Consider the following 23,942-nt stretch of genomic DNA (forward strand, 5'->3'; position numbering starts at 1 on the left):
TTTATTAAATTTGATTCTCGATTTTTTGTTGCTTCTTCTAATCATATCTACTATAAATTTGCCTTAGTTTATTGCTAAAAACACAACTTAAAACAAAAGATTTTAACTAGAAATCATAAATGGGACAGCCACAAAGCAAACCAAGCAAACCAAGGTTTCCTCAACCAGGGGATCACATCTACTTGATTTAAGATATAATGAAACTACTTGATTTCAAGTTAAAATAATTACATATGAATTATTATTAATTACATAAAATTATAACATCTTAACTTGTTTGCATAAAACAACCATGTCAATAAAGTTTCATCTACATCTATAGGATAAATTTTTATCATAAATCAACTATAACTTTACAATATCTTAAATTTGATTCCTTTGAACAATGTTGTCCAGCAAGCATAAGAACCTCCTTTTCCAAAAGCTTCACAGTATAGGTATATTTCTTTATTAAATTTGATTGTTGAGTTTATGTTACTTGTTCTTATCATATGTCTTATAATTTTATTTTAGTTTATGCTCAAAACATAACTATATATACATATGACTTTATCCATACACATATATCATTTGCTTCTTCAATAACAGTTACTTTGATAACAAAATCTCTCGGAAAGAGATTTAAAAACCTAACTAATTGGATAGAACAGACAAATTGGCATAAAATTCATTAAAAGTTTCATTCACCAGTATTCCGAGAAGCAAATTTTATGATTAGCATCTATAGCTTCAATTGTTTCAAGAATATCACATTTTTCTTCTACAAAATGGCATTCAAAGCCTTGAAATTGGTTGCAACTTGCAAGAGGTTCCCTTCCAATGAGAATTGCACGCCGAGTCTTTTCATCGATTGATTTTATAAAAGTCTTCATCTTTGGATCCATCCAACATGAGTTTGTAAAACAGAAGAACCTTTCAAAAATTAATATCAAAATCATCGCTTACTATGTCAAGTGTCTCGCTCTGATAATAAATAGAAGAAACAAGTGATTTTTGCATTGATATTTGTGTAGTTATACGAGTAGTTATAACTAAGGAGACTAGCAAGTGAAGAAAAACAACACAAAAAGATTGGTTACACAGTTCAATTTCAACCATGTACAAGTGATGATTTTGTTGGAAAAATCGGTTTAGAAAACAATGTTTTTAGACACAATGGAAGTTTGATTTTTTAAAAAAAAAATCAAGTCTTGTGATATTTATAGCATTAAACTTTAACTGAAATTATATATGTGCTCTGTACGAGGTGATTAAGTTGATCTCAGCTTTCTATTGAACGACCTTCTTTTCTATTCATAAACAGATTTAAGATCTATTTTACTTGGATTCTATACAATATACTATCAGCCAAGTCAGTCACTTCTATATCTCTGTCTTCTAAGAGTCATCTGCTTCAATATCAAGATAATGTATCTCTCCAATTGGATTTGATAGACGACATATTAATTTTTCAATTGATTTGTTCAATTTCGATTAGATTAAGAACATGTTTGGATTATCTATTAATTGTTTTTTCTTATTACGATCCCACCACATAATACTGCTAAATATTAGTTAAACTTTAGATAATTAGTAAACTAATATTTGTTTTCATTTTCTTTACGTGCAAAATCTACTAAAGACAATATATGAATAAATTAATGATACTGAAGGATATTTTATTAAACCAATTTTTTTAAAAATTACAAGTACATATAAACAAAATCACTACACTAAGAGCACTAGATCTTTGACGGATTTAAATCCTACAACTCACTATATATCAAACTTACACTTGTACAAAAAATTTAGACCACCTTCCACTAAATTTTCTATAAAATAAGGCAGCTATAAAATAAAAGTGGTTCCTAATACAATAATATAAAGCTCTAACTTTCTTACAAACTAAATCAAGCTTCACATATAGTTATTTTAGCCACGCTAAAATTTTAAATTAGTAAAAATAAAATTGTACTTTAACACCCCTTAAAAATGATAAAAATTTGATTTAATATTTTAAAAATTATAAAGATATAAACTATTAAAATGGTGAAATTACATTTTTAGTATCATAAAAATTACAATTTAATTTCGGTCCCCTACAAAATTTTTCCGACTTCGCCCCTGAGTGAAATATAAATATACTACAATAACAATTCCCACCAAAGTATCTTACAAAATAGGACTACTTTATTAGGATAAATAATGAAATTTTCAAGATATATTTCTTAAATCACTCAATCCAATTTCCATAAAATAGGAAATTCGATTTGCATGATGAATTGAAATTCGATCATTTATGATTTGTTCCTAGATTATGAGTTAAACATTCAAATGGATTTAGCTAAAATGATTATCAGTTCTAAACATGATAAATTATTGTTTCAGCCTAGCTACAATATAAGTTGAAACTGCTCTTGTAGCTGAAACCATAATTTCTCCAACAGAGGTTTCATCTGCACCACATTTATTGAGCAAAATTTATGATTAAACAACTATATTTTCCAAATAATTTAAATTTATTTCAAATCTACCCGTGAAAGAGCTAAAGGGGTATAGGCAGTAGGGGCTTTAATGCAACTAAAATCATGTCAAGCAAGCATTTACATTGGTATGTAAACTGGCACCATTGAAGGAACGTTTGATTCCTTTGAACAATATTGTCTAGCAAGCATCAGAACCTCCTTTCCAAAACTTTCAAAGCATAATTATATGTTTTCTCTTTATTAAATTTGATTCTCGATTTTTTGTTGCTTCTTCTAATCACATCTACTATAAATTTGCCTTAGTTTATTGCTAAAAACCCAACTTAAAATAAAAGATTTTTGTTGACACCATTTTTTTGATGAAACGGGGGTCGGCTTGGATTTTGAAAATAAAAACGAAAACGGGAGTCGCCACCAATCCTTTTTGATTAGGTGTGATCGGGTCACCTTGTGAAAGTGGTTATTTTTAATAAACAATTTAATTTTATTAAAACAATGAGTTTGGTCCATGAAATTCAGAAAAAGGGTTCGGGAGTCGGTTACGTACGAGGAAGGATTAGCACCCTCGTAACACCCAAAATTGATACCTAGTTGATTAGTTAATGTCTTAATGTCGAAAATTGAAAACTTTGAAGAATTTTAAAAATGCGATCCTTGTATTAAAATGTTGAAAATTTTTGGGAAAATGGCATATTTCACGTTAATCGAGAAAAAGAATCATATCTAGTAAGTTAGGACACAATGTCTCGAATTCCCGATATGCGAATGAATGCTAAAAATTTGCTTATTTAAAAGATATTTAGTTGTCTCGAATTTCAGAAAAAAAGGGATCAGGCCCAGTAAGTTAGGACTTGATCCTTTCTTAATTTCCGAGGTCGTTTAAAGCTTAGGTTTAAAAAAAGACTCGTGTAATAAAGTTTAAAAGGATATTCAATTGTTTAAGTCAGATAAAGAAATCGCAACTCAATACGTTAGGGCACAATTTCTCAAAATTCTAAACATTAAATATTGCCTTCATTATTTTTTAGAAAAAAAATCCTCATCTCGGGAAAACAACGTATCATATCCAATACGTTAGGACACAACGTATTGAATTCCCGATAATGAGCTTTTTTATTTTTTATAAAAGAGTAATCTCGATTATTTAGATTCAACGAAGAAAATCGGAACCCAATACGTTAGAGCTTGATTCTCTCAAAAATCCCAAATACCGAGTATTACTTATATTTTTTTTTTGAAATCGAAATAAAAATGGGTGTAATTGAATGATGATGATAATGTAAGTAAAATAATCACGAGCAAAACAAAATATAAATAAGTAATAAGACTAATATAAAAACAATCGTGCAGACATCATGGCAAATACTAAACAGACAAAACTAAAGCAAGATAAAATAACAATAACAGATATGTACATAAATAAATAAATGAAGAAAATAAATAAAAAATTTATATATGAATTATAAAATATGAAAATATAAGTATTTACATATATATATAAAGATTATAAAATACAAAAATATAAAAAATATAAGTATGTACGTTATAAAAACGTGTGTATGTACGTAAATTTATAAAAATATGGAAAATATGTGTATATATGTATTTTAAAATTATTAAATATAAAAGTTTATGTAAATATATATATACTCGTATATGTATATAAAATGTATATAAAAATTATAAAATATGAAATATATATATAAGTATGTAATATATATATAAATAAATAAATTATAAAAATATGTACGTATATAAAAATGTACGCATGCACATGTATATATAGTAAAATTGGAAATTGCAAATATATATAAATGAGGAAATAATAATAATAATAATATAATATTAATGGTGTAATATAATAATGGTAGTAACAGTAAAATAATTAATTAAATAATATAATATTCAAAACATGGACTAAATTGAACTAAAAAACAAAAAAACGAGGCGGATTTGAAATAAATGAAAAGAAAGAACTTATTTGAACGCGCGAATAACATGCGGGGACAGGAAGAGGAATTTCTCCTTTTCCCCAAAACGACGTCGTTCCCGCGAGGACCAAACCGTAATCGTAGAAAAATATCGGGGCGAAATTGAAAAATAAAAAACTCTTGATTGCAAATAATAAAAAAGACAAAAGGGCTAAAGCTGCAATTAGCCCTTCCGTTGGAAACACGCGGATCCTCCCTCCAGGGTCGGGTCACCGCGCGGGTCAGGGCCAAAACGGCGTCGTTTTGGCACCTGACCCTTAATAGCAAAACGGCGACGTTTTAATAGTATTATAAAAGCCAATTTTTTTTTTAAAAAAACCCCATTTTCAGCCTTTCTTCCAAAAGATCAACAAAAAATCTCTCTAGTTTCCTCTCCCCTTTCCGAACTCCGGCCCTAGGTCCGGTGAGGCTCCGCCGTCGACGCCGTCGAGCCGGCCACCGTACACGCTGGCTGGAAAATTGAAAAATGGGTATTTTTTGCTTTTTTTTACGTTTATACGTTATATATATAGTTTTTAAAAAAATAAAAGAAACAAAATAGAATACAAATAGTTTCGAAAAGAAAAAATAAAGAAAAAAATAGAAAAGGAAAATAGATATACCGAAAAAGGGTTTTTGAATCTGCTTTTTTTTTTTTTGCTTTTTTATTTCTTCCTTCTTTATCTCCGAAAATCCTCCTCTTACATTTTACAACACATTCGGCTTTATAGCCGAAAGAAAAGAAAAAAAAAGATCTAAGAAAATCTCTCATTGCTACTGTTTTCTTCTGCTTTGCGTGTTCCTTTTCACTTTGCAGGGACTGATGGTGGCGTAGCAGTGAGCAGGTGCATGGGAGCGGCGCAAAAGGGGCTAGGGTTTCTGCTGAAGAGTTAGGTTTTGGGCCATTTGGGCCTCCAGGGTTTTTTTGTAATTTGGGTCTGTTGGGATTTAGTTATTTTTGGGCTAGGGGTTTTATTTTAATTTTGTTTATTTTTGTTGTGTTTAAGGCCCGGGTAAAATTGGGCCTGTACAAATTTAACTAGAAATCATAAATGGGACAGCCACAAAGCAAACCAAGCAAACCATGGTTTATTCAACCAGGGGATCACATCTACTGTCAAAGAAAGGGAGGTCTCTATTATCACCATGGTTTGCTTCTATTTCTTTTCAATTTTTTATCCATATACCCAGAAGATCATAACATGTATACACACACATAAACATTGGATGTTTCTGATTGAGCACTGCAGGAATATATGTGGGGTCGACATGGTTATTCATCTCCAGGGAAAAGCCAAGAAACTTGAGCCGCTACCTGAATGCCGTAAATGTAAAGACAAGCGTGTCCAAAATGGTGAAATAGCAAAAGTATGCATAGATTGTTTCCTTCGTGGTGAAAGGCCCGGATCTATGACTATGGAGTTTCCCTTTTAGAGTTCCTTGCAAGAAAAGGTGGTACTTGCTGCCAACGCGATTCCAAGCCTCCCCATGAAGTTATTAGCATCGCAACTTATTTACTTGAACGGAATAGGTTTGGCCCCTACGGCATGCTTACTAACAACTGTGAGCACTTCGCTGTGTTTTGCAAAACAGGCTCTGCCGCAAGTTACCAGATTGAATGCATTGCAAGAGGTATTGGTGCTGGTCCCGTTGGTAGGCTTGCTGGCGCTGCTATTGCGGTAGCTTGGCGTGTTTCGAAAGGCGTTAGGAAAACATCAAGCTCCTGGTAACTTCTGCCTGCAACTCATTCACGGGACTTCAATTACATCTTACTTATAAGTATGAACCATGTTAAGAAGATCTCATATCCCAATAAACTTAAAACTCAAAGCCAACTAGTGCTGATATTCACCTATATGCAAATATGAATTATTTATCATTTTTTTATAAATACTAAATATTTTATGAGGGTAGAAATTGCATATTTGGTATATAAGTGTGTGTTTGAAAACAATAGAAAATAAATAATAAAATATATGATTTGAAACTAATAATAACAATACATATGCAAAATGCACAAAATTAAAATGAAAAATTAGTTTAAATTGTGAGTAAAAAAATTTAAATAGATATCATATTAAGAATATCAAATTCACTCCAATTGCTTATCATTGGTATTGTTATTTTTCTGTAGCACTTAAAATGTTATTTTGTTAATATGCTATCAAAATGTTATCATATTGGTGAAAGGAAAATTTAATATATTCTTTAAATCACTCAATCCAATTTCCATAAAATAGGAAATTCGATTTGCATGATGAATTGAAATTCGATCATTTATGATTTGTTCTTCCATTAGATTAATCTTCTAAGATGTGCCATGAAAGCTTGCAACAGATTATGAGTTCAACATTCAAATAGATTTAGCTAAAATGATTATCAGTTCTAAACATGATAAATTATTGTTTCAGCCTAGCTACAACATAGGTTGAAACTGCTCTTGTAGCTGAAACCATAATTTCTCCAACAGAGGTTTCATCTACACCACATTTATTGAGCAAAATTTATGATTAAACAACTATATTTTCCAAATAATTTAAATTTATTTCAAATCTACCCGTAAAAGAGCTAAAGGGGTATAGGCAGTAGGGGCTTTAATGCAACTAAAATCATGTCAAGCAAGCATTTACATTGGTATGTAAACTGGCACCATTGAAGGAACGTTTGATTCCTTTGAACAATATTGTCTAGCAAGCATCAGAACCTCCTTTCCAAAACTTTCAAAGCATAATTATATGTTTTCTCTTTATTAAATTTGATTCTCGATTTTTTGTTGCTTCTTCTAATCACATCTACTATAAATTTGCCTTAGTTTATTGCTAAAAACCCAACTTAAAACAAAAGATTTTAACTAGAAATCATAAATGGGACAGCCACAAAGCAAACCAAGGTTTCTTCAACCAGGGGATCACATCTACTGTGAAAGAGAGGGAGGTTTATATGACCACCATGGTTTGCTTCTATTTCTTTTCAATTTTTTATCCATATACCCAGAAGATCATAACATGTATACACACACATAAACATTGGGTGTCTCTGATTGAGCACTGCAGGAATATATGTGGGGGACGACATGGTTATTCATCTCCAGGGAAAAGCCAAGAAACTTGAGCCGCTACCTGAATGCCGTAAATGTAAAGACAAGCGTGTCCAAAATGGTGAAATAGCAAAAGTATGCATAGATTGTTTCCTTCGTGGTGAAAAGCCCCGGATCTATGACTATGGAGTTCCACTTAATGAATTCCGTTTCAGAAAACGTGGTACTTGCTGCCCACACCATTCCAAGCCTCCCCATGAAGTTATTAGCGCCGCAACTTATTTCCTTGAAGGGGCAAGCTTTGGCCACTACGATATGTTTAATAACAACTGTGAGAACTTCGCTGTGTATTGCAAAACAGGCTGTGCCGATGGTTACCAGATTGTAGGCTTTCTTGAAAAAGGTAGTCTTGCTACTGCTGCTGTTGCTGCTTCTCTTGGTGGTCCCCCTGGTATAGTTTTGTGCGCTGCTTCTATGGCAATTTATGGTACTTCGAAAGTGGTCACCGGCCTCAATAGACACAATTAGCAAAACATCACGCTCCTGGTAACTTCTGCCTGCAACTCATTCACGGGACTTCAATTACATCTTACTTATATATATGAACCATGTTAAGAAGATCTCATATCCCAATAAACTTAAAAGTCAAAGCCAACTAGTGCTGATATTTACCTATATGCAAATATGAATTATTTATCATTCTTTTTTTTATAAATATTAAAAATTCTACGAGATAAATACATCATATTAAGAATATCAAATGCAATCCAATTACTTATCATTGGCATAGCACTTAAAAAGTTATCGTGTTAATATGTTATCAAAATGGTATCATATTGGTGAAAGGAAAATTCAATATTAAAAATATATTTTTTTAAAAGATACAAAATTGAGTTGATCCGTGACATTAACTCAATCAACCATATTATCTATATTAGAAATCTTATTATAAGCGTATACGTGTGAAAATTATGTATTTAGAATACAAATTTGTGTTTAAAAATAACATACAATATAGTTAATGAAAAATATGATTTGGAATTAATTAATAATAACACATGACATATGTACAATACTAAAATAAAAAATTAGATTAAATTGTGAGTAAAACGAAATTTAAATCACATCATATTAAGAATACTAAATGAATACAATTGTTTATCATTATTTTGTCATCAATCCTGAATTGAATTTTGTGTTTGTTAACTCAATTGATCAACTCAAAGTCTCCAAGAGGGAAGGAGAATTGACCTTTAAGAAAAATGATGGAAGCAATAAAAGAAAATGAAACAATGAACATAAGAATTTATACTGGTTCTGCCCCAATTGCCTACTCTACTACCTTAGCTTTCTACAACTAATGATTTACTAATTTGATAACCTTGAGGATAATGTTTAACCTTAAAATTTTCCTTAAAATTTGTACCCAAAATCTTAAGTTTGTAACTCTCTTAAGGTTTCTATTCAAACCTTAAGATTCAACCATCTTAAAAAGATACAAAGAAGCAAACAAAGAAATAATCCTTACAATATCAAAATGTTTGCCAATTAAGCTCAAATAAACAAGAATACACTTGAGCTAAAGAAGAACAATGAAAGCTCAGAAGTGTGTATAAGAAAAATATGAAAGAATTAAACACTAAGGTTGTTTTGATTGATCTTTAAGCTTGACGATCTCTCTCTTTATTGTAGGACATTTGAAAGATGGTATTTATACCATCTAATGCATTTTCAACCATTGTGGTTGTTGTGAAAGTTAATAGAGCCATTGGAATGAAAATACTAGATCGTTTAAATTCACCAACAACAAAAGGTATTGATACTTTTTCTACGAATATTAATACTATTAGCATTTAATGTCTGATTCAGTGACCGTTAAAGTTAATTAATTTACATCGATACCAAAAATAATTTATCGATATCTGGTAAATGGTATCGACACTTTTTGTAATTGATTGAAAACAAAATGTCAATTTGATATCGATTTTATAAAGGGTATCGATATTTTGAAAACTATAAATACTTGGCCAAAAAGTCTATTTTTTGGCATGGAGTAATATTGACTTATTTTAAAATAATTTTAACTTGATTGAAAATGTTTAACCCAATTGAAACAATTTTAACTTGATTTTATCATTTTACTAATTTTGTTGAACTTTATCTTTTATTCAAAAATATTTTAACTTGTTATATCAAAACATATTATCAAATAAAGTTAGGTGTAACAGAGTTCATTTGTGATACTAACTCAATCGACAAAATGATTCATATACACAAATATATAAAAATTCAAAACACAAATATATTTATTAAAGTTTCAAAATAAAAACTAATAATTACTTTAATTTAAATGGTAAATGAAAAAGTTTTATATGCATGGTGGCTTTGGTTAAATTCTCATTATGAACAAATTTTTATTGATCTATAAAAATATGAAAAGACAAAAGCATCCACATAATCATATAACTTTACAAATAAAATGATTTTTTTAGTAATTCCATTAACTGAGTTGAAACTCGGTTGATGGGTGACGCTAACTCAATAAAATGCTTAATAAATAGTATGGATACATAAAACACGAAATGGGTAGAAAAAAAATATTTAAGACCATAATGAAGCCATGCTATGCTAGTTGGTGTTTCCGACAGTCTTAAAATTCAAACTTTAAGCCCTCATAAACCTAATCCACTTAATTAATTATCAAATAGTAAAATCATATAAAAATCGAGCATAATTAACAAAAAAACGCAAACGAGAAAGCTAGATGCAACATTTCACTTCAAACCCAAACGAAGGCCGAAATATGAGCACTTATTACATATGAAGATGTTTCTCCATTTGTAACTACTGAGAGTTACTTTGAACTTTTTGTTAGGAGAGAGTAAGTAGAGCTTAAGGGGAGCTGGAACTTAATGTCAATGATGCAAGTACCACATTCATTACATGAGAAAATTGACTTCATGTTTTTGGGAGAATTGTCAATGACTCGGAAGTTGCATGCAAATTCATTAACAATTTTTAGACGACTTTTTAGGTCATTGATTAGGCTAATAAGAAAATATCCATGACGGTCGGTGGTGTGCGTTTGGAAACTTTGTCTAGGGCTGCTCTGGCTCTCCATTAAACTTGCTGGCCCGCCCGAAATATGGGAAGATTTGGGCAAAAATATAGACTCCAAAAATAGGTTTGGACAAAAAAAAGCCCATTTAAAAAATAGGTCGGGCCTTGGGTAAGGCATTTTTGGCCCGGGCCCGGCCCGAATTCACTAAATGACAAAAAAATCTGCAGTTTTTTGTTTTTTAATGTTATTTTTTCTTTTTTTTCTCCCTATTTTGCTACCATTTTACTATTATGTTGCTAATATTTTGTTGTTATTGTTTGGATATTGTATAAAACTTATTTTATTGTTAATTTTGTTAATATTTTAAAGGCATTTGTTAATTTTTTTATTATTTTAGAGGCATTTGCTTGTTAAGTTGCATCTATCTTACTGTTATTTAAGTCTACATATTTTTTAAAATTTATTTTCAATTCATTGGGAAATATTTATTTTGATGTTTTTAGAATTTTTGATGTATTATATATATTTAAAAATAATATAAAAAATTAATACGACGGGCCGGGCCAGCCTGGATTTTAGCATTTTTATCCGGGTCGGGCTTGGACAAAATTTTAGGCCCATTTTTAGGTCCGGCCCGAGCCCAATAAACGAGCATGAATTTTAGTTGAGCCCGACTCGAACCCGGCCTGGCCCGGCCCATGAGCACCTCTAGTCTCCATATAATTATTTTTAGATATGTGTGCTTGTAACGACTTGTAATAGTAATATTAATAAGGGATGAATCTCAAAATTATATATAAATTTTAATTTAATGTGTAATTATATATAAATTTTAATTTAGTGTAATTGGACACGTGAAACTCTTTTTTTGAAAGGTAAATTCATTAATTTATTAAATGAATGGAATCATACAGTTCAGGGAAAATAAATAACAAACACTCGTCGCAGATGGTAAAAAATAAGCTCCATCAACACAACCAAGGTTTTAGCTTCAATATCAATAAAACATCATGACACATTGACAATTAGCTTTGTAATAATTCAAGTACGACATGTCTGGAGTACTTGCAAATACTTAATACGATAAATAAATCAGCCTAAATGATCCAAAGCAGCAAAAATCGACAAAAGACTCGAGCATTCACCAAACTAGAGAGGATGACAACAAAACTATCCCTAAAATCACTTGTAAAACTAAGGTTACATGCATAAGTAAGACTAAAAAATATTCTATAAGAGCATATAAAAACTTCTAAAACTGAAAATTTATTAAACAATTGAAATACAAACAAAAATATATATAAAACTTAAGACAGCACGGATCCAAATCGACTCATGACATAATTTATTATTTTGAAAACTATTGATGACTGGTGGAGTTTTAGCGAACGATATACGTCGTCATCTGCCCGTCACAACTTGTGAAAACAACAAAGATACCCACAAAATAGATTTGCAAACTGAAAAGAGAGAAGACATATGAAGTGAATAAAAAAAAGAAAGAAAGAAAAGGGTTGGTGGGAGGAGAAAAAGGCAAGCAATAGTCAGTTTCACTGGGCAAAACAAAAGATAAGAAACAAACGGCTTGGAGAAAAAACTATACACGTGAAACTATAATTATTGTTAAAATATATACTTAAAACTTTAGTTTTGATTTAATCATACACATTTAAAGAAATAAATATATTAATTTATTTTTATATTGGACAAATATAATTATTTATATACGCAATAATATTATATCAATAATTATGTTAATAACTTATAAGAATTGAATCAAATAAGAAATTAAAATTCTGCAAATGTAACTTTGAAAACAAATTGACATTGAATCGGAATAATAACAGTCATACAACGTGCGGTTGAAAATCCAGTTTGATTTTGTTGAAACTATAAACTCGTTTTCCCTGAAGAACAAGAAATTATAATCCAATTTAATTGTTATTGACGTTGTAAAGAAAGCGAGGAAAATGAAAAAGAAATACGAAGCCAAGCAATGGAACTGGGTAACCAAAAATAACATTAAAAAGAATGAAAAAGAAGGGATTGCATGAGATCAGAGCCAAAATTTAGTGATTTAACTTGCTAACATTACTGGTTAAATGATGATCGGAGCTTCGGGAATGCTGGATTGCATCAGAGCCACTGGTAAGGAATGTCAGCCGCCAAGAGCAAGAACATGTAGTTCAGTTCACTTGGTTGATATGGTCGTCCAGAAGGTCTAGATTCAAATCTCGCTATTTGCAATTTATTCCTAGGGCAAGAGAAGATCATACTGTGGGACTGTTGCAGGATTGAAGGTTGAAGATTGAGATTTTAAGTGGCAAGTTGAAATGCTGACATTTCATTGTGTTGTTTTAAGGATGATTCAACCCCTGCAAGTGCAAATTGTCCAATATCATGTCCTTCAATTGCCTCAAATTCCTTCTCTAAGCCAACAGCAAGCTCTTCAGGACATGCTCCATCACTTTGTAAATAGTCTGCAATCTACATCATTAAATCCACAACATTTCTTCATTAATCTCTATGTCAAAAGCAAAGGATTCATGAAGCAAACCAAACAGCAAGAGAAGGAAAAATAAATATGTATATATAGACATACATATAGTTATTACATCTATATAAATGCACTTTTAAGCAACATATTTGTTTTGGTCAGATAGCCTCAGCTAGTGCAGTCTGGTATAACCCGAATCAGAACTTAGGTTAGATGAAAGCTTTTTTGAGTTTGCTATCAAAAAACAGAAATAAACAAACATCACAATTGGCACTTACATGATTGGCAAGAGCCATGCCACTTAAAGCAGCCGACTCTAAATTCGATCTCAATAACCAATCACCGCAGATACCAGCCCTTCCATGAGGATCGAAAATACATGGGATACCTGGAGTGTTAGTCGGAAGAGCCGCACCCCTGCAAGTCCTCAGACCAGTGCGAGAAATTAATTCAAAAAATTGCAAGGCAAATCTCTGTTTTAAATACTAACTAATATTTCAAGCATGTTAGCCCTTCTTTATTTGATCATTAACAACAGGCAATTCCGGAATCCAAGCAGGTTATATTGATCATAATTGAAAAAACAATAATTTATGCACAAGTTCAGACAAAGTAAGTTACCATAGCTGAACTCTACTGTAAATAGGTCTCGGAAGTGATCCTTTTGGTAGTCCAAGTGCCGCTTCAACACCCTCAAGCATGCTTGTCTTCACCTTTTCTGCTGTTTGACTTGGTATATTTTCCTGGTAATGCAATTCGAAAAACTTATACATATCTGACAAAACCCCCCAAACTATTATAGTTTCAAACACAATATAACAGTAATATCACCAAGGTTCAACATAGAATGGGATAGTCCACGAGAATCACAAAGCTTTTCATCGGTCCAAAACTAACCTGAGGAACCTTGTTTTGTTTTCCATAGACTGCAGTGCTGAAAAAAGTCCAACAGTGAGGACCATTACCCTGAGAACCCAAAAGCTTCAGTGAATTGTTTGCCATCCAAGATACGGAATCAACTCCCTCAATAAAAGCTCCTTGAAATGTCACGTTACCATCTCCCATAGGAAGGTGATGCTCGAATGCTGCAAGAAGTGCCCATATTGAACTCAAACCTAGCCTCTACAAAAAAAAAAAAAGTTGAGAACATATGGCTCCAGCAAAAATGAGAATATATCCAATAACAAGAACAATATACCTTCATTTGTCTAGCAATTAGAGGTAATCCTGATGAAGCAAGCAAGCGATTTGCACATTTTCCTGTGAAATACAAGAAGCCATGTCACACGGACTTGGGTGTGATTGTTGGATACAGGTATGAGTCAAAAACAGGTATGTTCGAAAATGTATTTTGAGGGTCATGTCCCTGTACCATGTCCGAAAATGTCTAGCAATCATTGAATTGCATGTATGTTTAAAAAGATCATACAAATTATGCAGCAAAAAAAAATATGTTATGATAAAGAATCATACCCTTCATCCTACTTACCCGAATATCAGTGGCAAGATCTTGAGTACTGTCCTATAACCTAAATGGTTGGCTTATTTAGCTTTTAAGCCATCCTTTTGTATGCATACACTTTTTTATTCCTACCAAAACAGCTTGTTTCTAACTCCAAGCATACCTTGATTTGCCCCCAAACAAATACCGAAATATGTCATAACGTGAGATCGTTACTTATTATCTAGAGGTTTATCTGCATGGTCAGCCCTATCTAGATCCTGACTGTAACAACAATAGTAAAACGACATTCACAGCTCATTCAGTGCATGCATAAAATTAAATCATAACCCTCTTACCATAAAAATCGCAACATAACACTCCTGAGCAAATTTGAATTGAAAAAAATGGGACAGAAGAAAAAGACATAAGTGTTGAGGCACAATATTACCATTATGAGCAATAACAATTGCATCAAATTCCCCACGAGGTTTTCCATTCTCGCTCAAGTGCCACATCCCGTTAAATGGCTCGAGTTTACTTATACAACAAGGTCTCACTACATTGACCATAGAAATCTGCACCAAGCATCAAACTTACTCAGATATATCCACTGTTAAAATGTCAACCCAATTAAGCACTTGAGACAATAGGGTCCAATAATGAAATGCACCACTCTAGACAATTAGTATTTTATTTGTTTCACAAAGTATAACCTTTCCATTCGACTAATAGTAAAGCTTTAAAAAAATCAGAATGAGCAGCAAGAACGAAAATGATGGTGATTACAATGAGTCGGCTAAAGGGCGCATCCCATTGACACCTATAAACCTTGGTGGTGATGAAGGAAAAGGAACAAACCGGCCACCTAATTCAAGCTGACCAACTAAACCTTGCCATTCTCGAACCAAGCCTTTCTCCAACCAATAATCAACTAGCTTGGAAAACCGAGAATCACTGACAGTAAAAAACTGAGCAGCATGGTCAAATATAAGTTGTTGAGGATCAATGACTCTAGTTCCCATTCTTCCTCCCAAACCATGCATTCCCTTTTACGGAAAAAGACAACAAGAAACCACATCACTTGCAATTATCCAAACTACATTATGCAATGTTAATGCAAATGGTTGAACTTCTAAACTTGTCCTCCCATAACTAAACTATTGAGCATTTAAACGAAGAATGGTACCGGAAAATCAAATGAAAGGGTTGAATTATATTAGCTTAGGCATGCCAAATTCACAATTTAATTTCATTGAAGACTGGAGTTTCTCTTAACAGAAGATATACAAACAAAAAGAAGCCTTCTCTTCTTCTGTCATATGACAAGAAATTTAGAGACAACTATTCACAGAGATTAATTGAACAACTCCAAAGTTAAACTTATGCATGAACTCTAAAACATACTAACAAAATAAACATTTCTTTCTATAAACTAAATGCAGTGTTTTTATTCAACAAAAAAAAATCCAATTGTCATATACTCATGTAGGGAAAAGAAAAATTTTATTACAAGAAAAGAAACATTTTTTAATTCATTGATCAAAACACCCTAAAGAACAACAATAACCCAAATTAAAGCAGCACGAAAGGTAACCAAAGGAACCAACCGTGTCAAAAACAGTGGACTTAACACCTCTTTTCTCCAAGCTCAAAGCACAAAGAAGACCAGCCATTCCTCCACCAATAATCCCCACGTGAGGGTCAGCTGAAACACCAGCAGTGAACTTGACCTGCTCCTGAGTGAAGGTTTTCTTGAGAATTGACCTCCTAGAAGTCCCATATGGTGTTCTTTTCCTGTTCCTTGAAGTGGGTCTTTGTGGGTTTTTGGAGGGTTTTTTGGGTTCTTGTGAACTGCAAGTTATGGTTATAGGTTTTGGGGGTTTAAACGATTTCTGGGTTTTGAGATGAAACAGAAATGAAGAAGACAAATTGGGGAGAGCCGAAAGTGCCATTGTTTTTTTTCGTTTTGGAGGGAGCGACAACTAACAACAATCTTTAGTGTCTTATCCTATTATACTTATGTACGTACATACATACAAATATATCATTTTTCACTTATTTTCTATTAAATAGATAACAATTATGTAAGTTTACCGGCCATAATCACTTAATCTTCAATTAAATAGATAACAATTTCAGATAATCTTAATAAGAAAAGTGAATTTATAGTCAACGTGAACCAAAAGCACCCATGTTGATATTGCGACAATCAACTGGTTTTCGAGGGAAAAGTTTCCTGTTTTTTTACTTTATGAGAGATTGTTATGGTTAAAGAAAACCTAGCATGAAAATTAAAAGGGAATTCGAGTCGATCCAAAAGAATATATCAGATGAAAACAAGGCATTTCATCAACATTAGGATCATTAACTCTTTCATATATATGACAAGAATTGTGACAATATAACTTATACAACATATACATTTCACATAAACCCAAACCCACTAAGAGAAACCAACTCATCACTGCAGAAAATGAAACGGGCTACTTTTCTTTCAGGACTTCCATATGGGTACTACTGAAACTTCAAGACCATTTCCCTGCTTGGAGAGTTAGTTAAAATCCTGGAGATTTTCATGAATGAACAGTGATGTTAGTTGCTCTGCTCGGTGATTTTTGTCGGAGAAGTTTTTGTCATCTCTTTTACCTGTTTTGCTTGATCTTTCACCTTGTGAGTCCCATTGCTGTTGCTGATCTGTCCACTGACCTGGATCTTGCTTTTGACCATATTTGCAGTAGTGGGTCGTTGCACTTCGTTACCTAAGCTGTGGCGGTTAGTTCGGGAGCAAGCTTTTGTCTTTTCAACTTGAGTTGAGGGGACTAAGTCACCGCAGCTCATTCTCCGGGTAAGATTTGGTGACTTTGGCCGAGTCAGTGGCAGCTGAAATGTAATGAAAGTAAGAATGAAAGATGCATGAAACATATAAAAGCTTTCAAACAGCAGAAATTAAATTCCTTTTCACTTCAAGGATACGCCGAGAAGCGTGGACAGAAGATTCAAAAGAATACCTTCTTGAGTTCGACCTTTGGTAGAGGTCCTTCATAGTAGAAACTAGGTACTGGATTTGCTTTGACAACCATGCTCTTTCTAAGCTCCTTGAGGGCTTCTGCTTGCTCTTCCTGCAAGAAAGCATGAGGGTCAGTCCATTTTGTTAATTCTCAAAATATATATAAATGTCACATATATGACTGCATGAGGAGAACGATCAGCATAAATATTATGTAAAGAAGCTTAAAATGCCATGTACCTTGGTCCTTGCCTCCCACTGGCTTCTCTCAGCCTCCAAAGCTCGGTATTTTTCCTCTAACTTCTGGTAAAACTGGATGGATATATATACATACATATAACTATGATCAGTTGAAAATGAATCGGGAGATATAACCTAAGACTGACAAAAAGTATGCAAATAGAATTCATATATTGACCATTAGGACTAAGAACGTACCTCCCTCCGCTTTTCAGCACGTTCAGCACTTCTAAAAGTTGGTGAAGATCCAACAGTTACCCTCAATCTTGAACGTCGAGCATATATAGCAGTACTAGCCACAGTTAAGGGAAATTCAACTAAAACAACAAAGGCCAATTACACCACCAAAAACCCTTCCCTTAAAACAGTTAACAAATAAAAGAGAGAAATGTGGGTGTATAGTTCAGATAGGAAATCCCTTGATTATAGTTATTTTTAAAAGCATGGTAAAAACAAGAAGCTCATTGAGGATACGAGGAAGCGACAGACCAAGTATCATCTTCATCAGGATGCTTCCTCTCATAAGGTTGTGATGACTTCTTCGACATCAAAGGAGTCATCGGACGGTTTGGCTGAAATAAATGGCAAAATCTAAAAGATCGGCATCATGCAAATAAATCCACAATATAATCTCAACATATGCATATCATTTTGTTACTGGTAAGGCCTTTTATATAGAACATTACAAATCTGCACTATCCTAACTGAACTAAAGCTACGTATTGTATTCAACGGATCAGAAATTTCATCCTTGCTCAAGAATTGGAGTTACCTCCGAATCCTTTGCAGAAGTAGGGGAAGGTGTAGAGTTAACAGTTTCCATGCCATTTGCACCAGTTTCGGAAGTAGTGTCATTCGCATGAGTATTTTCAACACTAGTAGATTTTGATTCAGCAGTGCTTAACTTATTGTCAGCAGACTTCTGATCTTCAGCCTTTTCATTTTTCTCTTCAGGGATGTCGGTACTAAAATTTGTGCTTTTAACACATAGCACATCTTCCTTTTCCTGACCATCCTCAATGACCGAGTTTTCGGTTGCTCCTTTTTTGACAGTTAAGTTATTTGGCTCGGTGCCCTGCAAGTTAACACGATTAACAATCGATTTCACTAAACCGTTTGGCTTAACATCCATGTGCACCTCTGTGAGTTCCCTCCCCATCACACTGCATTAGAAATACTTTGAACATTAGAAAAATGGAAAACGGAATCCTTCAGCTCAGAAAAGGAAAACTCCATTCATTTACAAGAACAGAAAAACAAATCAAAAGACAGATAATTCGTTTTTACATTGTCTCAATAAAATTAAAGAAAGGGACCATTGCCGTACATGCATAACCATAAAAACCAGCCTCAGAAGGCAATTTAAAGCTGCCAAAACAAAAACTTCAAAAAGAAGGACAAGGACTACATGATTATTAAGAGATTCATAACAAGTTTCATAGACCGAAAACCCAAATATCGCAATCAAACCTATTTTTTCATGTAGATTACCGCATGATCCGCAAAACAAATTCCACATCTAAGGCCAAAACATGCAATCCTAGATGAAATTAACAGTAATTACATAACCATAACATGCATATCAAGTGATAAAAATCTTTTATTCCCAAAGAATCCCTTTTTTATTTTCAAAACCTTGCAATACTTTCACTTTGTTCCAACCTTGGGATGCAAAAAAGGTGACCAAAGACAAACTATCATGAAATGTAAGCTTCAAAGACAAACTATAAGGAATTTAAAACTCTATTTTAGTATGGAAAGATGTTCCCTTCGCGTATAATTGTAACAAGCAAAACACACACAAAAGAATAATGATGATAATAATAATAAACTGTTTTTTTTTCAATTTATCAACCATAAATCAGAGAATCCAGGAAATAAAAAGGAAAATTTGAATCATGCATGAGCATATCAAAATCCTTTAAACCAGAATAAGAGAACTCAATTTAAAAAAAAAAAGCTTTAGCAAGACTCCACATTTATTGATAAGCATTTCACAATAAACAAACATTAAAACAAAACCTTTACATCTAACTTAAGAAAGCTACAACAATATACAAACCCAGCACTTATGGACCAATATGAGAAACCCCAGATTGATAAAAAAAATGAAGAAGAGAAAAATACCAAAAATCTTCATTTCTTAGCATACTTTCACATGAAACAAACAATCCCAAAAAAACACCTTTAAAGTAGCTTACGTTAATATGCAACAGGCAACCCCCCCCCCCCAAAAAAAATAGCAAAATACCTTTAAAATGACAGCAAAAAAAAAGAAAGGAAAATTTCAGCTGAACAGATCAAAACCACAATGGTCAAAGTTAAAACTAAAAACCCAAAAATAGAAAAGAAAAAACAGAAACTCAGGATAGAAAAAAATGAAGATAAGAACTTTGGTGTATATATACATCATTACAAGTCTCTTACAGCTTTTCTTTTTTTGGTATTTCTAGCTTGATCTTGACTAGATCTTCAACCCCTTTTCTTCTCTGTTCTTCTTCTTTTCCTAAAACAGACGAAATGCTTTCTGTGATTTTCCTTTTATTTAGCTCTCAGGCCTTGAAAGCTGTGTTTTTTCTCCTTCTCTGTAATAGTGTAGTTGTGTATGGTTATATATAGGGGACAGTTTAGTCGGTTTTTAACTTTAACGCCATTTTTTTGGGGTTCATTCACGGCGTTACGTCGTGTACTAACTATTTTATTTTTAATTGGGTTATTATAATATTAATATTCAGTTTGGTATCCAAACCAAATGAGATTATCTCGTCCAATGTATATTTGACATGTGTGCTCTAGTAAAATAATATAGGTACTTCATTAAGAAAAATTCAAGTACCAATTTAAAATTGAAGCTAAACTCAAGTGCTTAATTGGGTAAAAAACTCAAGTATCAAATTAAAAAAACTTGATACCAAATTGAATATTGAAGCCAAACTCATGTACCAATTTAAACATTAAATTTAAACTTAAATATTAAATGGTATATTAATTCATTTTAATTATTAGAATGCGCTTTAGGAATTATTTAATTATAATTTAATATTTTTATTATTAATATGTTTATTATTACAAAGAATTGTATATTATTAATATTGTGGTTTTTGAAATCGGACCAACCAATCGAATTGATTAAATTGAGAATCAGTTGAAATATCAATTCAGAACAAGAATTTAGATCAATTGATCCGTGAACTAATACAAACCAAATGAACCGAATTAAAAATGATTAAATTGACGATTGAACTAATTTTTTTTATTCTTAATAATTTTTAATCAAATTAATCGTACTAATAAATTAATAATCCAACCGATTGAATCCTACATCTAATTTTAAATACCTTGATTAGTACGTGCTTTCCCTTAGGACATTATTATAAGAATTGACTCATCCTTCTTCTTTTATCTAAAATTCAAAGTTGAATAATTTCCTCATACTTAGTGCACCCCACAAATTAATTAATTTGTTGATTATCTTCAACCTTAAATGTTAAGCACATCTTAATCATTTTGTTCAAGAATAAATGGTGCTGATTTCACAAATATGTCTCCCAAAATATTTTTTTTTGTCAAATATTAAACCAAATTAAGATTAAAATATTGGAATGTATTATCTGCATTGATAAGATGAAAGCTTTGAGATCTTAAGTTCGAGTTTTATCATCTATAGATTTTATCTGAATTTTTTTTAAGTTTATAAGTACAATAACAATTATATTTGAAATTTAAAAATTAAATGGGTTTATTATATTAATTTTAAAAAATATAAAATTAATATGTAACACTGTTTTAAAGCTTATAAAATTTAAATATTACATTACAAAATATTATCTGTATTATTGGATATAACAACTATTAGAGCTAGCTATCTTTGAAACAATAATTATTATTATTGCATTAGTAATATGAATAAAATTAATGTAAAAATGTTGGGGAAATTGGTGATCTTGGTTAGGTCTAATAAATCTTTTAAAAAACTCAAAAAATCAAAAGAAAAAAAAAGATTGCAGATTTTGAGCATGGAAAGAGAACAATTATTAAACTAAAAAAGTATTAAAATGTCTTCGCAATCGTTTAATCCCCTAAAACATTTTAGATTTTGTTTATCAATCTTGATTACACCAATAATGTTGGTTTTACCACAACATTAGTTGGATGATCTGTTTTATATTTTTATTATACAATTAAAATGTTATATATTAAAAGTTAAGAATTTATTTGAATAATAATTAAAGATTAGTGTGGTAAAAGTACAAACATTACAATCTCAAGGAGGAGAACATGAGTTTAAATTTTAGAAACGAAATTATTGGGAGGAACAACCATAAATTCATGAAATGATTAGTTTTTATGGACCGTGTTGATGGTTTATCTAACAAAGAGGAGAAGGCAATGAGGCATGTGGTTCACCTTGTTTAATACAAGGCAGAGGGTTGCTCAACAGGGTAGTTGAATTAAAGGAAGGATGAGGAAAAAGGAGAGATCCAGATATCCTCATACCACATAAGCTTATATACTCTTAGCCTTGGTCATGAAATGTCATGTGCCAAGCTCTTACAATTGATTCAAATGGATGGGCCGTCACTATAGACCTAAGTACGGTGACAATTATACGTGTTTTCAATAAGCTCAGATGGATGGGACATTATGGTTGGTGCCAGGTATGACAATTAACAGGTAGGGTCCTTGTGGGTATTAAGCCGAGGAGTGCGTCCAAGGAGTTTATTGAGAGGTGAAAAAATATTCGGTTTGCATTTGAAAATTTGTTTCATTCAAATTGTTGTTAGAACAAAAAGGTTAAATGCAAAGTAACATAGAGGTAACATTCAATGTTGGTTAACATTGTTCAGACACAACGATTTTACGTCTGTGGAACGTTACCCAATGAATGATTTTATTTAACAATCATCTGGATCGTTAAAGACATGGAGAGTCTTGGCCAAAATCCAATCATTGTTTTTGTTAAACATGCCACTACTTTGAAGGCAAAATAAAAAAGTCAAACACCCATGGGTCAAAATAGCCCACAACCCAAGCAAAAAATTTATTCTCATTCTAACAGAACATGGAACGAGTAGGTTAAAAACTCCAATAAGAGGTAAAGTGTAATAGACTGCAAAACGATACATGAATTTTGATTTTGTGTGGTTTTACCTATGAAATTTTGATTTGATTCAAATTTCACAAGTCATTAATAATTTTATCAAATTAACACTATTTCACGTTGATATATTACTTATACAAACAATCATATTAGTCTAATATGAAAATAAATATATGTATTACAATTGAATTAAAATTAAAGTTTTATATATACATATGAACCACAATTCAAGTTTCACACGTATAATTGTACCAAATTAAAGTGCATGTATCAACTAAAGTTGATATATAAATTTAATATTAGAAAAGTTTAATATAAAGCGATACAACAAAAGATTGGGATTCTAATGCATTGTATTTATTTTAATTAGGAAGGATCTGAGTTACTTTTAATAACCAATTTAATATCTTTAATTAAATCTCTTCCATGGATCAAATCATTAATTATTAGGTACCGCATAATTAAACCGGTTTCCGGTCGGTCGGTTCGATTTTGGTAGGGTATAAACCGGCTGAATCTTTGAATTGAAATTGAAATAGAGACAACGTGGGGGTTAACACTTAACGGTGGTTGACACTCTAATGAATTTATATTTCCTTTTTCTGTTCAAACAGTGCTACAGTGAACCCCATCTTCTTTCAATGGCTATTTTGTCGGAGACTCCTAAAAAGGGACAAACCTTCTTTACTCGTATTTGTCCATCTCGCATAATTTTTACCAATTTGAATCCATCAGATTTAAATTTAAATTTAAATTTAAATTTAAAAATTTTAAAATATTATTTTGATTAATAAAATGGAGATCGGTTTTTAAACTTAGTGTTGGATTTGGATGGACAGTACGTTTACTTGCAGTTAGTGTAAAAGTGTAAGACAAAAAATAAACTAAACGCATCGCAGTAGAGGTTAATGCTCATCCAAACTCACACTTAATCAACTCAAACTAGATTTATCTATTTTATTATCTTTATAACCAAAATAAAAAAGTTTCAATTTCATCCTTGGACATCTTTAATTTACTTCACCTCTTACTTTTATTAAGAAAATGGGTACATAAAATAGTAAAAATATTTAATTGTCCAAAGGTTATTTATTTATGAAATTCATTTGGATTTTAATTA

The 23,942-nt window shown here is 31.9% G+C and overlaps 3 protein-coding genes across 5 annotated transcripts; 1 reads left to right on the plus strand and 2 right to left on the minus strand.

The window, feature by feature from the left end:
* The first annotated feature begins 7,209 nt into the window (after window positions 1–7,209).
* Window positions 7,210–8,147, plus strand: LOC107899163 (protein LEAD-SENSITIVE 1). The gene is made up of 2 exons (XM_016824791.2): window positions 7,210–7,387; window positions 7,489–8,147. Exons 1-2 carry the CDS (start codon window positions 7,300–7,302, stop codon window positions 7,998–8,000), a joined length of 600 nt encoding a protein of 199 aa, XP_016680280.1. The 5' UTR covers window positions 7,210–7,299; the 3' UTR covers window positions 8,001–8,147.
* Window positions 8,148–12,532: 4,385 nt separating this feature from the next.
* LOC107898143 (renalase) lies at window positions 12,533–16,481 on the minus strand. 2 transcript variants are annotated; one of them, XM_041098869.1, is made up of 8 exons: window positions 16,082–16,474; window positions 15,260–15,520; window positions 14,923–15,058; window positions 14,229–14,290; window positions 13,928–14,152; window positions 13,652–13,773; window positions 13,309–13,447; window positions 12,533–13,020 (listed from the first exon to the last, which is right to left on the minus strand). In XM_041098869.1, exons 1-8 carry the CDS (start codon window positions 16,424–16,426, stop codon window positions 12,850–12,852), a joined length of 1,461 nt encoding a protein of 486 aa, XP_040954803.1. In that variant the 5' UTR covers window positions 16,427–16,474; the 3' UTR covers window positions 12,533–12,849. The 2 variants fall into 2 exon arrangements, with proteins under 2 accessions (XP_040954803.1, XP_040954802.1); XM_041098868.1 differs by lacking the exon at window positions 15,260–15,520 and having other exon boundaries at window positions 14,923–15,049; window positions 16,082–16,481.
* Window positions 16,482–16,818: 337 nt separating this feature from the next.
* On the minus strand, window positions 16,819–20,322 carry LOC107899165 (protein WVD2-like 1). 2 transcript variants are annotated; one of them, XM_016824792.2, is made up of 8 exons: window positions 20,130–20,322; window positions 18,494–18,884; window positions 18,196–18,293; window positions 17,920–18,013; window positions 17,722–17,793; window positions 17,483–17,593; window positions 17,121–17,354; window positions 16,819–17,037 (listed from the first exon to the last, which is right to left on the minus strand). In XM_016824792.2, exons 1-8 carry the CDS (start codon window positions 20,132–20,134, stop codon window positions 17,026–17,028), a joined length of 1,017 nt encoding a protein of 338 aa, XP_016680281.1. In that variant the 5' UTR covers window positions 20,135–20,322; the 3' UTR covers window positions 16,819–17,025. The 2 variants fall into 2 exon arrangements, with proteins under 2 accessions (XP_016680281.1, XP_040954804.1); XM_041098870.1 differs by lacking the exon at window positions 20,130–20,322 and adding an exon at window positions 19,849–19,886.
* Window positions 20,323–23,942: the final 3,620 nt, after the last annotated feature.

This window comes from Gossypium hirsutum, chromosome D08, assembly GCF_007990345.1.
Source record: "Gossypium hirsutum isolate 1008001.06 chromosome D08, Gossypium_hirsutum_v2.1, whole genome shotgun sequence".
NCBI classification, from domain to species: Eukaryota; Viridiplantae; Streptophyta; class Magnoliopsida; order Malvales; family Malvaceae; genus Gossypium; species Gossypium hirsutum.

Excerpts from the sequence above, each read along its gene's own strand:
- LOC107899163 (XM_016824791.2), top strand. The coding sequence starts at position 7,300 with ATGGGACAGCCACAAAGCAAACCAAGGTTTCTTCAACCAGGGGATCAC. Across the intron at positions 7,388-7,488 it reads AGGTTTATATGACCACCATG|GAATATATGTGGGGGACGAC; the intron begins GTTTGCTTCTAT and ends TGAGCACTGCAG.
- LOC107898143 (XM_041098869.1), bottom strand. The coding sequence starts at position 16,426 with ATGGCACTTTCGGCTCTCCCCAATTTGTCTTCTTCATTTCTGTTTCAT. Across the intron at positions 15,521-16,081 it reads AGTCCACTGTTTTTGACACG|GGAATGCATGGTTTGGGAGG; the intron begins GTTGGTTCCTTT and ends TTTCCGTAAAAG. Across the intron at positions 13,774-13,927 it reads AACAAAACAAGGTTCCTCAG|GAAAATATACCAAGTCAAAC; the intron begins GTTAGTTTTGGA and ends TTGCATTACCAG.
- LOC107899165 (XM_041098870.1), bottom strand. The coding sequence starts at position 19,871 with ATGCTAAGAAATGAAGATTTTTG. Across the intron at positions 18,014-18,195 it reads ACTTGGTCTGTCGCTTCCTC|TACTGCTATATATGCTCGAC; the intron begins GTATCCTCAATG and ends AACTGTGGCTAG. Across the intron at positions 17,594-17,721 it reads AGTGGGAGGCAAGGACCAAG|GAAGAGCAAGCAGAAGCCCT; the intron begins GTACATGGCATT and ends GCTTTCTTGCAG.